Genomic DNA, 18,556 nt, shown 5'->3' with positions numbered 1-18,556 from the left:
TGAGGCGCCGCGAAGCCAGGGTGCGCAGGCGCGCGGCGTGTGGGGCGGGGCCTAGGGCCGTGCGGACGCAGAAAGGCGGCGCCGGCGTGGGGGCGCCAGTCGCAAGATGGCGGCGGCCATGCTAGGCCTGTGGGCCGTGTCTGCGCAGCGGGCGGCGACGGCAGCGCGGCCCGGCCTACAGACGCGGCGGCGGCGCTAGCCCGGCCTCGGCCTCTCTTTGCGGTCGCTACTTCCGCCTCTCCCCGCCATGGATTTGCCCGTGGGCCCCGGCGCTGCGGGGCCCAGCAACGTCCCGGCCTTCCTGACCAAGCTGTGGACCCTCGTGAGCGACCCGGCCACCGACGCGCTTATCTGCTGGAGCCCGGTGAGGGCGGGCGCGCCCCCGGGAGGCCGGGGCAGGCCCCCGCCTCGGCCGCTCGGTGTGGGGACGGAGGGCCCAAGGGAGAAAGAGCGTCCGAGGCCTCCCGCCGGCTCCGGTCCGCGCCAAGTTCCCCTGGGGCGGGGCGGGGAGGAGGGCGGGCCTCTCCTTCCCGGGCTGCTCACTGTCGGACAGCTGCGGGGGTGCGTCTGTGCTCTGACGGGCGCCCAGTCCCGCTAGTGAAAGTTGCGTCCAGGTGGCCTCTCTCTTCCCAAACGAGTTACCGGTTGTGTGGTCGGCAGCTGTTCGAAAAGCACCAAGACTTAGCTCACGAGCCCGAGGGCGTTGCTCTAGTGCGAAAACGGGAAGGAAAAGGTCGGAAAGCTCAGGTTGGCGTCCAGGTAGCACAGCTGGGTTTCCAAGATGAGCTTTGTTTTTCATTCCTCGCGGGGGCGTCTTGATCCCGGTCCCCGCGCCCAGTTGCCTGGCAGCGGCCTTGTTTACATGCGTGGTCTGAGCCTGTGGACCCGCCCGCTCCGGCCGCGGGGTAAACCAGAGGCTGTGTGTGTCTGCAGTTGGAGACGAGAGCCTGCTGTTCATTCGCCTCCTGGCTGTGACGCCGCCTCCCGAGAGGCCAGGGCCGGCGACTGTGCGGCCTCTAAACGGGCCTGTCCGGGTGCAGAGAGGCTCTGGGTGCCTCCGAGCGCCCTACCCGCTGAGGGCCATTAAGCACTTCCCGCTCCTGCTCCTGAGCTGCTAGGAGAGGAGGGGAAGGCTGGGCTGCAAGTATCTCCCGCGAGCCAGGCTCTCTCGCCCTTGGGTTGTCTGGTGGCTGAAGCTCGCTCTTCGGGAGGAGTGGAATAAAGAGGCTAGAAGTCCCGTTGGAGACATTTTCTGTTGGTCCCAGGGATGTGGTCCTGCGGGTGGGTGTTCCCCATTCCCCAGAGCCTTCATGGGCTGCACAAGTCCCAGACAGGGTCAGGGTGCGTCCCCACAGGCAGCCCCCTTACCACCCTTCCCTTGTTCTAGACCTTGAACTTGACCAACCAAAGGAAATGGCCCCCTGTTTCTGTCTTCCTTTCTTCTGCCTTCCTCCTCCTGTTCCTGCCCTGAACTCTCAGAGAACACCCTCACCCAGTCTGGGAGGGACATCAGAGCTTAATTCTACTAGGATGACCTGCCCTGCCCCTTAATCTGCTTGCTGTTTGTGCTTAAAGATTGTGAGGCGGCCTGGCCAGCGTGGCTCAGTGGTTGAGTGTCCACCTATGAACCAGGATGTCACGGTTCGATTTCCCTGTCAGGGCACGTGTCCGGGTTGCAGGCTGGATCCCCAGTGTGGGGTGTGCAGGAGGCAGCCGATCCGTGATTCTCTCTCAGTATTGATGTTTCTCTCTCCCTCTCCCTTCCTCTCTGAAATCAATAAAAATGTATTTTTAGAAAGAAAAGATTGTGAGGTGTGAGGGGAGCCCTGCCGGCATACTCCCAGGACCAGCAGTCTGTGTTCTGGGCAAAGCCTTGGAGAAGAAAAGTCCGATAGGATCAGACCGGTGGCAGCGACACGCACAGTGGCCACAGCGGCCTGAGCCCGGTTGGCAAGTTCTCCACGGGGTGAGGAACAGCTGGAGCCTGCGCGCCTGACCGGTCTGTGTGGCCTAGGATCATGGCCAGTGAGGCCGGGAAGCCCTCGGACAGTTTCAGGAGGCACGTCTCACTTGGAGTAAAAGGGCCTCCTCCTGGACTTGGAGGCCCTGCTTACAGTTTGGCCCTGGTGTCTCTCAGCCTCACCCGTCCCAGCCTGGTCAGTGCTGTTCTCTTCTTGCTGGGAGCAGGAATGACCCTCACAGTCGGGTGGGGCTGGGAGAAGTCCTGGTGACTGGAGGTCCCAAGGCCGGGTCCATCCAGGTGGCCTGTGTCAGAGCCACCAGTGGTCAGAGGGTCACTCGAGGGGCCGGTGTTTGGTTGAGAGTCTGGAGCAGAGCAGTCCCTGCAGTTAGGTCCCAGTACTCAGCCGGCCGTGCCTGCGTTCGAGCCTCCATCCCATGGATGGAGCACATGAAGAAGGGGACCCCAGGCCCTTGGTTGCAATCACCAGGCATTTCGCCTCGTCACCTTGGAGCTGGGTCGGGTGAGCTGCTGTGCCTGCTCCCTCCTGAGAGGTGGTCGGCCTTGGGTGGGACCTGAGGGGAGTCGTCTCCATCGCCTTGGCTGTGCCCCTCCTAGGGCGGCATCCGGCAGTGCGCCCTGCTGGCTGTACTTGGATGTGGCTCGGTGGTCTGCTCACACTGCCATCCCAGAGTGGAACTCGCTCCTTCCTTTTCCACGGTCAGTCTTACCGACCACAGCACACGCCCACCCAGGACAGCGCGGCCGAGGGCCTGCAGAAAGCCACGCAGCGCCCAGGCCGGGCTGCTCTGTCTCACTGGGACGTCGGACTAAAGGGAGCCTTGGAGACAGGTTCAGAGGGTGGGCCTGGGACCGGCCGCCGCTGCCCATTGCTCCCCGGGGTGCCAGTGTCGTGGGGTCCCTTAGAGGTTAGGGGCACATGCCTGTGGGGGAAGGGAAGGGCACGGCGTGCTCCCTGGAGTGAGGGTGCCTCGGCACCTTTAATGTGACCCAGTGCCTCCTGCCCTCCGAGGTGGTGGTGGAAACCAGCTTTGGTCTTAAGGATTGCTATGCGTGAGGAGTCTCCTCTCCTGCTGCTTCCTGGTTCTCTTGATCTCTTGCTTTCTGCAGTTTGACATGAGTGTCCAGATGTGGATTTCTTTGCATTTACCGTTCTTGGAGTTTGTTTTTTAATATATTTTTATTGGTTTCAGAGAGGAAGGGAGAGAAAGAGATAGAAACATTGATTGGCTGCCTCCCGCATGCCCCCCACTGGGGACCGAGCCCGCAACCTGGGCCTGCACCCCTGACCAGAATCGAACCTGGGACCCTTCAGTCTGTAGGCCAATGCTCCATCCACTGAGCCAAACAAGCTAGGGTTGTCCACTGTCTTAGGCAGCCAAAAGATGTGAAACTCAGACATCCCGTGCAGGCCAGTTTTTGCTCAGTGGTTAGAGTGTCCGCCTGTACACTAAGGTCGCAGGTTCGACCCCCACACCGTCTGGGTGAGTACAGGAGGCAGCCAGTCTGTATGTCTCTCATCAAATGTTTCTCTCTCTCTCTCTCTCTCTCTCTCTCTCTCTCTCTCTCCCCCCCCCCCCCCTCCCTCCCTCCCCTCTTCCCTCTCTCCCTTCTATTCTCTCTAAAGATCAATGGGGAAAAATCCTCGGATGAGGATTAACAAAAAAAGAAAATTAGACATCCCTAAAGAAAAAGCTTTTTATACTGGGAGAGCTGTGGGTTAAATCAAACAAAGACAGCAAAGCTTATTTAAATAACTTAGTCTCTGGAAATTGTCCTGAAGGCTTTAACAAAGGAAGCTCTAGGTGTGGCCTGTGTGGCTAAGTTGGTGGAGTGCTGTGCCATGCGCTGAAAGGTCGCCGGTTCAGTTCCCACTCAGGGCACACCCATGCTGCAGGTTCTGTCTCCAGTTGGGGTGTGTACAGGAGGCAACCAATATCAGTGTTTCTCTCTCACATCGATATTCCCCCCCCCCCCCTCACTCCGCCTCTCCCCCTTCCTCTCTCTCGGAAATTTAAAAAAAAAGCGCTCCAGTCCTAGACTAGCACTGCAGGATCCTTGGGCTTCCCCACCTCTTTAACCCTCTTCCTCACAGGGAGCCCGCTCCCTGTGCCACTGCGTTCACGGCCGCGTGCCACCCTGCCCGGCACAGGGCCTGCCCCACACCTCGTGGAAAGACATGGAAGAAGCGGGTCGTGTAGGGGTTTGTACAGCCTCTTTCTCCTCTCAGAGCCCAGAGGAAGGTGGAGTTGCGTTTCTGAGCACAGCTTTCCTGCAGATAACTGAATTAGGGCCCGTGTATTGGCTGCCAGAAGGTGGGGTCTGGCTCCTCTTGGTGCATTTGCTTGTAGAAGCGAAAGTGGGTCCCATAAAGAATGGGCCTGCGGTGCCGCAGTGCTTCCTGGATGGGACCTCGGCCCTGGGGAAGCTCCAGGCCCCTGGGTGGGGCACCTGACTGCCATGAGGCCCCTCCCCTCTCTGGCCCAGTGGCTCCCGTGGCCCCCGCCCCACGGGAGGGAGCGAGGCTGGCTGCCTGCCTCTCGAGGAGGGCCCTGTGCCTTCACCGCTGCGCTTGACTCGCTGCGTGTCTCCTGCAGAGCGGGAACAGCTTCCACGTGTACGACCAGGGCCAGTTTGCCAAGGAGGTGCTGCCCAAGTACTTCAAGCACAACAACATGGCCAGCTTCGTGCGGCAGCTCAACATGTGTGAGTGCCCACCCGCGGGTTTGTGGGGGGCAGAGAGCGCCGGCAGTGACCCTGCCTGTGGTGAGGGGGGAGCCGCCAGGTTTCACCCATCTTCTTCAGGGGCGTGGCATGGAGCCAGCACACCTCAGGGCTCGGGGAGGCGGCCTCTTCCCTGGGGGGAAACCGTCCTCATGAGCCTGAACCTGAGGTCCAGAGGCCATGTCTTGTGGGGACACGGGGTCTCTGGCCAGACTGCCCAGCCACTGCAGGCAGACACTCTGAGGTGGCAGTGCTAGGGGGGGAGGGGGGGCGGGTCTGGTCCCCGGTCTGAGGCAGAGCTGCCCTGCCCTGTCATGTGCAGATGGCTTCCGAAAAGTGGTGCACATCGAGCAGGGCGGCCTGGTGAAGCCGGAGCGGGACGACACCGAGTTCCAGCACCCCTGCTTCCTGCGCGGCCAGGAGCAGCTCCTCGAGAACATCAAGAGGAAGGTGACCAGCGTGAGTAGCCGCCTCCCTGTCCCCAGCCCTCTGCCCTCCCCCGGCGGTGGGGTAGCTGCGTCCACTCGGTGCCCTGCTGGCCTGGCCTGGCTGCTCCAAGCCCTCTTCCGATGGCCGCCCCCCTGTCCACGCGGACCCCTGCCTGTGCCCCGCCGGCTGCTGCAGAGAAGGCCAATCTCAAGGCCGCAGCCCCTGGCCCTTTCCCCGTGTCCAGACCCCCCGATTCTGCGGGGCCCGTCACAGTAACCTCCTGTGGGAACCCAGGTGTCCACCCTGAAGAGTGAGGACATGAAGATTCACCAGGACAGTGTCACCAAGCTGCTGACCGACGTGCAGCTGATGAAGGGGAAGCAGGAGAGCATGGACTCCAAGCTCCTGGCCATGAAGCAGTAGGTCCCACGGGAGCGGGCGGAGGTGGGCGGAGGAGGGTGCGGTGCTGGGCCACGTGCTGAGCACTTCCCACCGCCTGCAGGGGTGGTAGGTGCTCTCGGGCCTTTTGCTCCCCAAACAGAGTTAGGTTTGGGCTTGCACACCTTGAGGCGCCTGCTTAGCCATCCTCCTTCCCGGGAGGTGGGGTCTGACCGCTCCTGCAGCAGCATGTGGAGCTGGGCTCAGAGCACTGGCCCCATTCTCCTCCTGCTCACACCAGCCCTCCTGGCCCTCCCCGCAGACCAGGGTGGCCAGGCCCCTCCTGCTGGCTCCCACTGTCCCTGGCATCACTCAGCACAGACGTCCCCTCTCCTGCCTATCCCCACCTTAGGCCTGGGGAGCAAGGAGCAGGTACTTTCTGGAACCCTTGCCCCTGGCTCACGTCTGGTGACCACATAACAGCCCTGTGCTACCCCCTCCACCAAGACCCTCAGAAAGGCCAGCTTGGGTTTCCTCCCATGCCCGCAAGGGCCCTGGAGACCTCAGGAACCCCAGCCGGGGTGGCTGTCCTTGGCTCAGGGCACCTCAGAGCTGCTCGGGGGGCAGGTGCTGGTGCCCTTGTGACCTGTGTCATGGAAGTGGCTCCTGGGCTCTGACTCTTCACATTGGGGGCCAGATGAGCGTGGCCTTCAGTCGGGGCATCTCTATAGGTGAGGCCAAGAGGGCCCGCTCTGTCAAGACATGCAGGGGCGGGGTGGGGAGGGGGTGTTGGCAGGGCTGGCCCAGCGGAGGGCAGACCCGCTCATAGCCCTGCTCACCTGGTGGGAGGGTGGGCTCAGCTGGCTCTTCCCATTCCCTGGGCCACCTCTGAGCTACACTCAGGCCCTGAGCCCTGGAAAGGTAACAGTCAACCCCATTGCTGCTCTGCAGCCTGGAGAGCTGGGCTGCCACTGTCCCTCTGGCCTGCCTTCCTGTCCTCAGGCTGGGCAAAGGTCGAGGGGGGGGCCCTCAGGAAGCCCCCAGGAGGATTCTGGGGTGCAGCCAACACTCCGCCTGCATCTGACCTTAGCTTCCAGCTGACCCCCCACCTGACTGAGCATCCCTCCCTTGAGGTGCAGGTGAGCAAGGAAGGGGGTAGTGGCAGCAAGGTCTGGCCTGCCCCTGATCTTGTCACACAGCCCATCCTCGTCCGGAGTGGAGAGACAAGCTAGCGATAGGTGGTCACCAACAGCCCTGCACCCTGCACCTGCCGGGGCGGGGGGGGGGTATCTGTGGAGCCCTTCAGTCTGGGGCTCCTGGGACCTGGCCCGCTGACTGCACCCTGGTCTGTTGCAGTGAAAACGAGGCCCTGTGGCGGGAAGTGGCCAGCCTGCGGCAGAAGCACGCCCAGCAGCAGAAAGTCGTCAACAAGGTACACGGCGGGCCTTCAGGGCGCCCGCTGTCCCCTCCTCGGCTGGGCTAACTGTGCCGCCTCCCCCCACCCCCCACAGCTTATCCAGTTCCTCATCTCGCTGGTGCAGTCGAACCGGATCCTGGGGGTGAAGAGAAAGATGTGAGGCGCTGTGGGTGCCCGTCTCTCAGCACTGGGTCCTGGGTGCCACCGGGGCCAGGAGGCAGCTAACCCACCCTTCCCCGCAGCCCCCTGATGCTGAACGACAGTGGCTCAGCACATTCCTTGCCCAAGTACAGCCGGCAGTACTCCCTGGAGCCCATCCACGGCTCCGGTCCCTACTCGGTGAGCTCTGGGCGCAGCGGGCGGTGGGGGCCGTGCTGCCTGGGCACAGCCACATGTGTCCCCTCTTCGATGGCAGGCTCCGTCCCCGGCCTACAGCAGCTCCAGCCTCTACTCCCCAGAGGCCGTTTCCAGCTCCGGACCCATCATCTCCGACATCACCGAGCTGGCTCCCAGCAGCCCCTTGGCCTCCCCCGGCAGGAGCATAGATGAGCGGTGGGGACCGCGCCACCTCCCTAGTGGTCCGAAGAGGGCTGGGGCCCCGGAGGTGCCTGCTGACGCCTGTGCCCCCGCCCGCAGGCCCCTGCCGAGCAGCCCCCTGGTGCACGTCAAGGAGGAGCCGCCCAGTCCTCCTCGGAGCCCCCCGCCGGAGGAGAGTCCTGGGCGCTTGTCCTCCATTGTGGACACCCCCCTGTCCCCAACTGCCCTCATTGACTCCATTCTGCGGGAGAGTGAGCCTGCCCCAGCTGCCTCAGCCACACCCCTCCCAGATGCGGGGGGCCGGCCCCCCTCAACCCCGCCCACCTCCTCGTCCCCCGAGAAGTGCCTCAGCGTCGCATGCCTGGACAAGTGAGTGCTGCCCTCACTCCCTCCCCCTGGGCGTGCCGGGGCTTCTGGCCAGGACTGTCCTGGAGGGCTGGGCACAGGGCTGCAGACTTGGTCTTGAGCTCAGTTTGGGATTGGGGAGGGAGATGGAGACCAGCCTGGCTCCCACACCTTGTCCCTCAGGAGTCGAGGATGGTGGCCTGTGGCACCTGCTCTCTGGGCCACCCTGGCTGCAGCTGTCAGTCACCTGGTCCTGCTGCCCAGCAGAGGCCCTGCCACCAGAGCCAGGCGCGCGGGCGGGGCACGCACCCTCCGGGCCCGGCTGCAATGGGCTCTTGTCTTTCTATCTTGCAGTTTGGCTCGCACTCCACAGATGTCTGGGGTCGCCCGCCTCTTCCCCTACCCCTCCTCCTCTCTGCATGGCCGATTCCAGCCAGGGTTAGCGCTGTCCCCACTGGGGAGGGGGGAGGGCTCTTCCAGAGCTCGGGCCCCTCCCCAGCTGAGGACCACTCAGCCCAGCCTGGTGAACAGCATCCCAGGCCGCCTGCAGGGAGCGTGGCCCCCAGGCTCTGGGGCCCAAGCCTGTGCCCCAAATCACTGGCTGACAGCGAGGGGTCTTCCAGGCGAGCGCGGCTACTAGTCTGGCCGGGGTCCCTGCTACTGTGCAGACTGGCTTTCTCTCAGGGCGGGCTGGCCACTCCCCAGTGTCCTCGGTGCGCCCCATGGCCCGGATGCTCTGGGTCACAGCCACCAGACCTGGGTCTTTCCCACCCGCACGAGGCAAGCCCGGCCCACCTCACACTGAGCACAGCCTCCCCCTCCCTACTGTCTTCCATGCAAAGGCAAGACTTCAAGCCTGAACGACTGCCCCATCCTGCTCAGAGCCTGAACCCTTGTGGCCCAGGCCCGTGCTGTCAGAGGCCTGCAGGGGCCGGCCGGCCCGTGTGGCCCCAGCCACTCTTCCCCCCAGTTGCCAGGCACCCAGGCCCTGTCCTCACACATGGCTGCTCTGGCCCCAGGCAGGGTGGGTGTGGCTGAGGGGGAAGGCTCTGGGGCGATGCCTCAGCTGCCCCCTCACCCGGCCAGGGCTGAGCTCAGTGAGCACTTGGATGCCATGGACTCCAACCTGGACAACCTGCAGACCATGCTGACCAGCCACGGCTTCAGTGTGGACACCAGTGCCCTGCTGGACGTGAGTCCCGCCCCACCCACCTCCCGCCGCCCACCCTGCTCGCAGGCCCAGCCTGACTCTCCTCCTCTCTCGCAGCTGTTCAGCCCCTCGGTGACAGTGCCAGACATGAACCTGCCAGACCTGGACAGCAGCCTGGCCAGTGTGTGTAGAGTGGGGGTGGGGTGGGGGGAGGTGACGAGGGTGGGGGAGCAGGAACCCTCAATGCCCTCCTGCCCCAGCAGATCCAGGAGCTCCTTTCTCCCCAGGAGCCCCCCAGGCCTCTCGAGGCAGAGAATAGCAGCCCCGACTCAGGTGAGCAAGCCCACCTGCCCGCCTCCTGTCCCCTCCCGTCCCCTCCTGCCAGCATCCTAACCATGCCATCCCCCCCTGCACCCCCCCAGGAAAGCAGCTGGTGCACTACACAGCTCAGCCCCTGCTCCTGAGGGACCCCGGCCCCATGGACGTGGGGAGCAGCGACCTGCCTGTGCTCTTCGAGCTTGGGGATGGCTCCTACTTCTCAGAGGGGGACGACTATGCAGACGACCCCACCATCTCCCTGCTGACGGGCTCCGAGCCCCCCAAAGCCAAGGACCCCACTGTCTCCTAACGGGTTCAGGAGGCCCAGCCCCACATGCCATGGCCTGCCTGGGGCTTCACAGCCACGCCGCACTGACCAATACTGTGGCTTTCACAAAGTGTATTTTGGTTTTTACATGAGTCCCCCTCCCCCCTTCACAGAAATAAACATACAGGTATATATGTAGACGGCCGTGGATGGACAAGACGGGCTCTACACTGGCCTGTGGCCGCTTCCTCCAGGGGGCAGTGAGGAGGCCCCAGCACACCTGCTCTAGGGCCTGTGTGCACTCGGGATTAATAAAGGAGCAGGGAGGGGCCTGTGGGGCTGCAGGACTAGGGGGCATGGCTTGTCTGCCCAGCAGAGCCTTCACTGGGTGCTGGGCCTGCTCTGGGAGAAAAGGGTTCTGGCTGAAGGGAAGGGAGTGTGGCTCTGCCTTGTGGGTCGGGCTCCTGCACAGTCAGCCACAGGGCAGCAAGGCACAGCCCACCTGACAGCTGGCGCCCCCAGGTGTTTCCCCAATGCTCCCCATCCTCCTTCCGGCAATGCCTCCATGGCCCAAGGAAGAGGAGGACACAGGTGGAGCAGGCTCTTGTTGGGCATCTCAGACACTCTGTGGGGCCCCAGCTGCCAACCGAATACCTGGCCTGGCACAGCCCCAGGCTCTTCCATCCCGAGAGCGAATCCTTAAGGCGAGGTGGGAACGGGTCCAGCTGCCTCCCACCTGGCGGGCAGCAGGGTCTGGGCAGTGTCCTGAGGCTGCACCATGGGGACCACCCAGCCCAGGGCCAGAGCAGGGTGGCAAGAGCCCGCTGCTCAGGTCATGCAGATGATTGCTCCAGAGACACGTGCCCCCACCCCCATGGGTACATCCACCACCAAGGGGGAGGTCCCAGGCAAGGATTGGCACGATACTTGACCCTTCTCCAGGCCCGGCCCCAAGCCAAGGTCCACTTCCAGGAAGACTAGGCACCCACTCCTGAGCTACACCACACGGGGTCAAGGGGGATCTGGGCAGGAAGTCTGGCCACAGCAGACCTCAGGCAGTGAGAGCTGCCACCCAGGACGTCAGGTGGGATCTGCCCAGACACTCTGGCCCCCACCCTGAGGGTGCTGTCCCCCCAGGGCATGGACCCCAGGGGACCCAGTTCCCCATCCCAAGAGCACAGCCTGAGGCCCTCTGAGCCCCCAAACAGTTGCCCCCACGGCCAGCGCTGTTGGACCAGGTGGTGAGGCTACCCAGCGCCCTCAGCAGGCCGAGCTCACACTGGACAGTACTTTATTGACACCCTCGGACCCTGGGCAGGGCCAGCACAGGTCCTTGAGGCACTGGCCTGTGCTGCTGCTCCCATTCCCGAGGGGCAGGAGCCCCATAGGGGCAGAGAGGCCTCCCAGGGCCAGGAGGCGGCCATGGGCAGTGAGGCAGGCGAGGTGGCAGTGAGGAGTGTGGGCAGCAGCTCAGGCCTCTGCCGCCAGGGCCTCGTGGTGAAGCACGTAGTAGTCATGGACGTACATGAGCACCGCCACCGGCTGCCCGATGATGAGCGACAGCCACACGGCCGCGTTGCCGTAGTTGCCACGGAAGAACCGGCTCACTATCCAGGCCAGCGGGATCTGGGGACGAGGGCATGCAGTCAGCCGACCACGGTGACCACGGGCTGGCTGCCCCGGGCACCTAACGGCAGGCGAGGAGGCCCCGGCGCTCACCTGAGCCATCATGCCGGTGAAAGCCCAGAGACGGAACATGCGCAGAGGGATGCTCACCAGGTACTGGGTGGGGGGAGAGAGGGCTGTCAGCTGGCTCCTCGGGGCCACGGCACCCCAGCTCCGGGCCCAAGGCAGGGTGCCCACAAAGCACTGACCTCGTGGAAGAAGGCTGAGGCCAGGAACACCCCGGTCCTGGCGACCCACTTGCTGTAGCCACGCCGGACCATCGGCTTGTAGAAGTGTCTGTGGGAGAAGGAGGCCGTGGGCAGGCGCCCAGGTCCACTCAAGGGCCTGCCACCACCCGCCACACTCACCTGAGGCACCACTTGTGCACAGGGATGTTCCAGTTCTGCCAGAAGTAGGTGACGGACTCAGAGTTCCTGGGGTAAGAGACCGTGATCAGAGGACGCTAGGACCGGCCCCCGCCCCGGCCCCACTGAGGTCACCCACCACCAGTCCCGGTAGAACTCGCGGTCCCCAAACTGCATGAGCTCGGCCACGGCATTCAGGCAGGAGTGGAAGAGCCAGTAGAAGAAGATGAGCCAGATGAGGTGGTTGGGGACCTGGGGGAGAGGTGGTGTCAGGTTCCAGAACCCCCACCCCTCAGGCCCGCCCCAGGCCCAGCCTGCTCACCGCCAGCTTCAGGAGGCGCTCGATGATGCGGGAGTAGTCCATGTCCTGTGGGAACAAGGCTCAGCGGGCTCCCAGGCCACACCCCTCCCGCCACGGGGAGCCTGGCACTCACCTTGAAGGGCTTCATGGAGTTCTGGATGGTGGGGACCATCCACTGCAAAGGAGGGCACGCATCAGCTCCCCCCAGAGCACCAGGCGGCCCCCTGCCCCCCCCCCCCCCCCGTCCTGCTCCCCATACCTGCTGGATCAGCCCCACCTGGAGCTGGGTGAAGAACAGCTGGGGGAGGAAGCAGAGCAGCAAACTGAGCCCCAGCACCTGGAGCCACCCAGCCCCTCTCAGCCCCCAGCCTCACCATCTCAAGTAGCCGCCGCAGCAGGAAGCGCTTTCGGATGCGGGGGGAGCGGGGAAAGTTGAGCTCGTAACACAGCGTAGGGGCAAAGAGGAAGTAGTACAGATCTGGAATGGGAGGGCAGAGCTGGCACCAGGGCCCAGGCTGTGGACCCCACCCCTGTCCCTCATCCCCAGGCCAGCTGCAGGCCCCCCACCTCCGTAGGTCAGGTTGTCCGGGTAGCTCACGGTGCCTGGGGGTTGGGCCGCCCCACCGTTGGCCTTCTTCCCGGTAGAAGCTGGGAGGTGGCGAGGGAAGGAGAGGGATGCACAAGGTGAGGCCCTGCTGCTGCCCAGTCCCGCCCGCCCCCGGCAGACAGCCTCACCAGCCTTGGCCTTGGCACTAGCCCTGTGCTCTCGGCACCACAGGTTGACATGCCGGTAGGAGAACAGCTTGAGGAAGAGGATGGTGTAGGTCGCCAGGGCCAGCACGGAGCCCACTGCAGGAAAGGCAGGCTCAGGCCGTGGCCTCCCACACCACCCACAGGAGAGCTGCGGCCAGGGGCAGCCCCTGAAGCTGGCCTGCGTCTCTCCCGGGGTCCCCCCACGACTGGCTGGGATGGGACAGGTGGAATGGGGGGCACCTGGAGTGATGGACTCCAGCAGGAAGGCCACAGACGCTGGGAAGCAGAGGATGGTGGCCAGGTTGAGCGTGTGCAGCAGCAGCCCCGCCTGCTCCGTCAGGGCACCCTGGGGGGCGGGGGCAGCACTCAGCCAGGGCCCACTCCCTGGACCAGGGGTCTCCCTGGGGAGCTGCCAGGCCGAGGGTGGAGCCCCTCCCAGGAGAGCCACACGCAGTGGGGAGGGTGGCACCTGCCCTGGGCCCAGGCCTGTGAGGAGGGGACCTCTGGCCCGGGCAGCAGCATGCGGGCCCTGCTTACCACCGCCAGGCGCTTCTCCACGTGGAAGGCGGCCACAGCAAAGGCATTGGCCACTGAGGACAGAGGAGCACAGGGCGGTTCAGGCCCAGTAAGCCCTCCCCCACCCAAGACCCTCCTCAGTGCCCAGCTCACCAATAACCAGGCACAGGGCGGGCCAGCTGTAGGGGTCCTTTAGGAACAGAGACACCACCTGGATGGGGTCCACCAGAATGCCGTACCTGGGGGTTGGGGAGATGAAGGCCTGAGCAGGTAAGTGGGGGCCCGAGTTGGCAGTGAGTGCGGCTGGGCCTCGGGGGTGGGGCCGGGGCCCTGGGGAAGAACTCACTTGATGAGGTTCTCCAAAAACAACCGTGCATTGCTCAAGATCTGCAAGAGAGGCGGGCACGCACAGCCTGAGCGCGCACATCTGCGGTGGGCACGGCAGAGGCTCCAGAAGCAGGGGAAAGGCTGTGGGGCTGCGCCAAGGGCCAGGCAGGCCCCGGGGCTGAGCAGAGCAGTGCTGCCCGCTGCCAAGCCTCTGCCAGCCCAGCCCAGACCTGCAATGGCTCCAGAGGACAGGGACCCCATCCCACCAGCCTCTCACCCACCAGGCAGTGTGCCCACAGCTCCCAGGGCGCCTCCTAGGACTGCGCAGGGAGGGTGTGGTGTGCCTGGGGCCTCCGCACAGGCAGCCAGGAGCCTGGGGGCAGGTGTGTCCCGTCAGGCTGAGGGTTGAAGGCCGGGGGCCATATCAGCCAGAGTGGACAGGGCTGGGCCCAGACAGACCCTTGTTCCCAGCCCCGCCCTCATGCCGCCCATTGAGCCTGGACTCCAGCTGCTCCGGGGCCAGGATGCTGGTCCCACCCCACCAGGTGCAGCAGGAACTGGGCCCAGCGGCAGGGCCTCAGCCCGGCCACAGGTGCGTTAGAGGCACGTTCCTGGGGGCACCTACGACCCAGGCCAAGGCAGAGGGACGGGGCCTGCAGAGCAGTGGCTGGTTGCTGTGCTGAGCCCAAAAGCCATCTTCACACCCCTGTTTGCCCCAGGCCAGGCCAGCCAGGGCTCCACACCCACGAGGGCCATTCAGGAGCAGAGGGGATTCTTCTGGGACCCCAAAACCACTCACACGTGCTGCCAAGGGAGCCCCGCACGCACAGAACACCCCATCCTCAACCCCACAGCCCATCAGCCCAGGGCCAGCCACCCCTCCTGTCCCCTCCTCTCTGCCCTTCAGCCACAGCTCACAGCACAGAAGCTTCCCACACACACCCACCAGCCACCATCCACTCACCAGCATCACCACACACCAATTCAGGATGCCACGGTAGTTGCTGAAGCCGCTGTCCGAGCTGAACAAAGAATCCTGCAGGCGGTGGCACCTGACAGGGCAGGAGGCAATGAGAACCTCGGGCAGGGCCACAGCTGCCCACCCCTCCCAGTCTGGGGCAGCCAAACCCAGCTCTTCACACTGGGCAACTCATCCCTCCCAGCCCAGCAGCTGTGTCCTCTCCCCACGCCAACCCTCCCCCACGACAGTCTGAGGGGAGCCAGGCAGGGGCCTGCCCAGCCCAGGGCCACGGAGGCAGGAGCATCCAGGCCAGGACCCAGCCTCGTCCGCAGAGGCCTCTAGCTCCGCCACCCACCTGGCTATGGAGTGGTGCTGGCCCACAGCCAGAGTCCACCCGACAAGGCTGGGCAGCCCATCCCACCTACCAGGGAGCTGAAGGGACCCCCCTCAAGCCAGCCCCCCCACATTGGCCTACACAGCTCAGCGGGCACAGGGACCCAGCCAGGGCCAGCTGAGCACCCAGCTTGGTGTGACCTTCGGGGAGCAGTGCGGCCAGCTCTCAGGCACTGTGGCCTCCAACCACAGGTCAGCGCTGTGTTCCTGCTGGGCTGGGGGCTGAGAGGAGCCCACCGGGGGCCGGACACCTGATGGCTGGGGTCTCCCATAGAAGCAGGCAGGATTGCTCCCACCCAGTGCTAGGGCTGGGGGACCCTCACGTCCCTGCCTGCTCCTCAGGTGCCGTAGAGGTGGGGGAGGGGCCACAGCTGGCTCGCAGGCTGTGCGCAGCCTCACCCCAGCAGCACGCCAGCAGAAAGCCCCACAAACATTGAGCAAGGCCTCCAGTTTTGAAACAGGTGAGGCCAGGGCCTCCCTTCCTTCTTGCAGACACACATCTCTGCCTGAGCGGTGCGGATGGGGAAGCGGGTCCTGCCTCAGAGGCGAGCCTGGCTGTGGCTGGGGTCAGGGGCGAGCCTGGCTGTGGCTGGGGTCAGGGGCGAGCCTGGCTGTGGCTGGGGTCAGGGGCGAGCCTGGCTGTGGTTGGGGTCAGGGGCGAGCCTGGCTGTGGTTGGGGTCAGGGGCGAGCCTGGCTGTGGTTGGGGTCAGGGGCGAGCCTGGCTGTGGTTGGGGTCAGGGGCGAGCCTGGCTGTGGTTGGGGTCAGGGGCGAGCCTGGCTGTGGTTGGGGTCAGGGGCGAGCCTGGCTGTGGTTGGGGTCAGGGGCGAGCCTGGCTGTGGTTGGGGTCAGGGGCGAGCCTGGCTGTGGTTGGGGTCAGAGGTGAGCCTGGCTGTGGTTGGGGTCCGCACTCCGATGGGAGGCGAGGGACCAAGGAGCCCAGATGCTCCGCGCTCTCCAGCCCAGGCAGCACGGACACGCACTCCTGCCTCCCAGACCAAGGCTGGACCTGCCTGGCCCACCTGCCTCTCCCAGCCTCTCCCGGGCCTCCTGGCACCACCTTCTGGGTCCCTCCTGTGACCTCCACCCAAGGCCCTCTTCCCCCTGAGGCCCTGCACCTGCCTTTCCACGAGGCAGGTAGGGGTCCGAGGCCCAGCTCCCCAGAGAGGAGGGTCTCTGAGCCTGTCCCAGACGCCCTCCCCCAAGCTCAAACCCATTGGCTTTCACTGGAACCAGCCCAAAGCCGCCTCCTGTGGTGCCAGCCCGGCACACCCACGGGCCTTTCACAACACCATGACCCCTGCCCCCTTTGGGCCACCAAGACTGTGCTGGCTTTCTCTGCGTCAGTCTCTAAGATGGAAATGGGGGTGGAGAAAGGCTGTCTTTTCCAATCTGACACCAAATAATGTTATAGAACCTTTTCAGACCTTCCCCCAGCAGCCCACCCCGACCCCTCAGGGCCTCCACCAGCTTCCTGGCCATCCTCAACCCCAGGTCAGAGGCCCCAGCCAGGGGAGAAAGCAGCAGAGCCAGAGAGCCAACGGGCATGCTGGCACCCGACGCCAGACTCTCACCCTCTCCCCTCCTGCAGGGGCTTCCCAGACTCTGCCCTGCAGCACCCACACCCACCCCCAGGCCCACCCAGCCAGCAGGGCCCTTCTAACCATCACATGTGTCGCCTCACTCACCCCGCACATCAGCACGGGGCTGGGCACAGGGAAACTGAGGCCCGACCAGGGTTGAAGCTGGCCCAGAGGCACAGCCCCTGGTGGTGAGCCACGCCTGGGGCCACATAGCCAGCTCGTGGGCCAAGCAGAGCAAAGGGGAGCAGAGTGCCAGCTCACCCCCAGCTGCCACCTCCTCAGCACTCCCCCAGCCTCTGGGCCAAGCCTGGTGGCTGAGTGAGCTCCCCATATCCTCGGACCCTGCTGGGAGGGGAGAGGCAGAGGACACCCCAGGGACAAGCCCCTGGGAGAGGCCTGCTGAGGGAGTGTGTGTGGAGCCGGGGAGGAGTGAGCCAGGCAGGGCAGAAAGAGGTGCCCTCTCCTTCCGCCCACAGCCACACCCTGGCCCTGGGCTGGAAGAAATGAGCTCACACCAGAGCCTGGCCGGCAGGTGAGCAAGAGGGGGGGGGGGGGGGCAGGAAGGGGAGAGAACAGGCAACACAGCAGGGAGGAGGGCAGGCAGGTGGAGGCCAATCCAGGAGGGCAGCCAGAGCAAGGCAGGCTCAGCCCCCACCCCACTCCAGGGGTCCAGACCTCCAGGGTGGGCAGTCAGGGTCCCCCTCCGCCCAGCTAGCAAAGGCACAGGACCGGTTCTGCCCATGTAAAGTGACTTGGGGAGCTAGCAGAGGGCCCTCAAGAACCCCCATTCTTTGCAGCCTCCCTTAGCAGCACCCCCCCCTTCCCCCGGAAGAAAGCATCCCTCTCCTAGAGCCACCTTCTCAGCGAGAGCCTTCATGAACTTTGTGTCTGACCTTTGCTCACACTGCTCGGCGTGGAGATTACCTTATCGCTCAGGTGGACTGTGAGCACTCCAAGGGCAAGGACAGTGCCCACACCCCAGCTGCCCTCGCCCCCGTCCCCAGGGCACCCCGTGAAGAAAGCCTCAGTCCTTGTTTACTGAGAGCAAATCCTTGCCGCTGAGTGACCGACCGCCCACTTCCTCCTCCATAACCTCTAGTCCTGAAGCTGCTCCAGAGCCAGAGCCCCGAGGGTGGCCAGGGGGTCCCCTCGGCCTCCACTTGCTGCCTCCATCCCTTCCTCCCAGTCCTTCGCCTGGGGGTGGGCCCATTCCACACCCCTCTCCTGTTCCCGACCAAGGCCCAGCTCGGCCCCACAGCAAGCACTCGTCCTGGCAACAAGCAGGGCCCAGGCCGGCCAGGCGCCGGGTGAGGGATGAAAGCGCCAGGAAAGGAAGGGACAGCCACTCACTGCCCCCTCCCCCTCCTGTCCTCAGGTCTCCCCAGCGGGCTCACGCTCCCCCACCCCTAAGGCACCCTCACAGCCCTCAGGAGAGACCCCCTTCATCACAAATCCCCGGATCCGAACCATCTCGGTCCAGACGGAGGAAAGCTGTGCACGGCTGGGACCAGCCCGCCCAAGCCGCCGGCTCCCGACCCACCTGAGGATGTGAGACGGAGGAGGGTCTGCAAGCGGGGGCTGCTGCCGGCTCCCCTCGGCGCCCCCGCCTGAGTGACCTCGGCAGGCGACCTGCACCCCCAGGCCTCAGTTTCCCTGTGGGAGCCCCAGGGGCACCCCTGCCTGCTGCGGCCATGCCCCAGGGACAGGGAGGGTCGCAGGGGCCAGGGTCAGGGGTCAGAGGTTATGAGTCAGTGGCACCGCTCACCTTAGGTCCCAGGGGCTGCCGCCCACATCGGCGTCTCGGTCCTTGTCCTTCTCGGGGGCCGAGGCCGGCGCGTCCCCCCCGGCGCCCACGTCCCGCACTTCTTCCGCTGCCGCGGGGCCACCGCCGCCGCCCTGGCCCGAGGGTCGCGACCCCGTCCTCCGGCGCCGGGAGCCGCCCGCGCCGCCGCGGTCGCTCATGATCCAGCCCGCACCTCGCCGCGGCCGAGTCGTAGCCCGCCGGGCTCTCCGCGCCCGAGGCCCGCGGCCCCGCCTCTGGACCCAAGGCCAACTGCCGCCGCCGCCCCCTGCCGGCCGCCGTAGCCCACGCGCCGCCCGAGCCGCCAATCAGCGCGCGCCCGCCAGCCCAGCCCGTGCCGGGTCG

General features: G+C 65.2%; 2 protein-coding genes across 7 annotated transcripts; one reads left to right on the top strand and one right to left on the bottom strand.

Annotated features, from left to right (window-relative positions):
• Positions 1 to 12: 12 nt before the first annotated feature.
• HSF1 (heat shock transcription factor 1) lies at positions 13 to 9,745 on the top strand. 6 transcript variants are annotated; one of them, XM_079796416.1, is made up of 14 exons: positions 17 to 364; positions 4,579 to 4,687; positions 5,028 to 5,164; positions 5,429 to 5,553; positions 6,869 to 6,944; positions 7,024 to 7,085; positions 7,172 to 7,268; positions 7,345 to 7,481; positions 7,566 to 7,835; positions 8,166 to 8,249; positions 8,898 to 9,003; positions 9,079 to 9,144; positions 9,225 to 9,294; positions 9,384 to 9,745. In XM_079796416.1, exons 1-14 carry the CDS (start codon positions 248 to 250, stop codon positions 9,587 to 9,589), a joined length of 1,662 nt encoding a protein of 553 aa, XP_079652542.1. In that variant the 5' UTR covers positions 17 to 247; the 3' UTR covers positions 9,590 to 9,745. The 6 variants fall into 6 exon arrangements, with proteins under 6 accessions (XP_079652541.1, XP_079652540.1, XP_079652539.1 ...); XM_079796415.1 differs by having other exon boundaries at positions 13 to 364; positions 7,345 to 7,835; positions 9,249 to 9,294; XM_079796414.1 differs by having other exon boundaries at positions 14 to 364; positions 8,898 to 9,144.
• Positions 9,746 to 10,821: 1,076 nt separating this feature from the next.
• On the bottom strand, positions 10,822 to 18,556 carry DGAT1 (diacylglycerol O-acyltransferase 1). Its single transcript, XM_079796419.1, has 17 exons — positions 18,176 to 18,556; positions 14,439 to 14,526; positions 13,494 to 13,534; positions 13,301 to 13,386; positions 13,169 to 13,221; positions 12,872 to 12,977; positions 12,614 to 12,727; positions 12,446 to 12,526; positions 12,253 to 12,356; positions 12,138 to 12,176; positions 12,012 to 12,053; positions 11,900 to 11,944; positions 11,717 to 11,829; positions 11,581 to 11,646; positions 11,422 to 11,509; positions 11,267 to 11,329; positions 10,822 to 11,173 (listed from the first exon to the last, which is right to left on the bottom strand). Exons 1-17 carry the CDS (start codon positions 18,370 to 18,372, stop codon positions 11,018 to 11,020), a joined length of 1,482 nt encoding a protein of 493 aa, XP_079652545.1. The 5' UTR covers positions 18,373 to 18,556; the 3' UTR covers positions 10,822 to 11,017.

Source organism: Cnephaeus nilssonii, assembly GCF_951640355.1.
Source record: "Cnephaeus nilssonii genome assembly, chromosome: 18".
NCBI lineage: Eukaryota > Metazoa > Chordata > Mammalia > Chiroptera > Vespertilionidae > Cnephaeus > Cnephaeus nilssonii.
This window is presented reverse-complemented; position numbering and strand designations above follow the sequence as displayed.

Excerpts from the sequence above, each read along its gene's own strand:
- DGAT1 (XM_079796419.1), bottom strand. The coding sequence starts at position 18,372 with ATGAGCGACCGCGGCGGCGCGGGCGGCTCCCGGCGCCGGAGGACGGGG. Across the intron at positions 14,527-18,175 it reads GGCAGCCCCTGGGACCTAAG|GTGCCACCGCCTGCAGGATT; the intron begins GTGAGCGGTGCC and ends CTGCCCTGTCAG. Across the intron at positions 11,510-11,580 it reads GTGCACAAGTGGTGCCTCAG|ACACTTCTACAAGCCGATGG; the intron begins GTGAGTGTGGCG and ends CTTCTCCCACAG.
- HSF1 (XM_079796413.1), top strand. The coding sequence starts at position 248 with ATGGATTTGCCCGTGGGCCCCGGCGCTGCGGGGCCCAGCAACGTCCCG. Across the intron at positions 6,945-7,023 it reads AGCAGAAAGTCGTCAACAAG|CTTATCCAGTTCCTCATCTC; the intron begins GTACACGGCGGG and ends CACCCCCCACAG. Across the intron at positions 7,836-8,165 it reads AGCGTCGCATGCCTGGACAA|TTTGGCTCGCACTCCACAGA; the intron begins GTGAGTGCTGCC and ends TCTATCTTGCAG.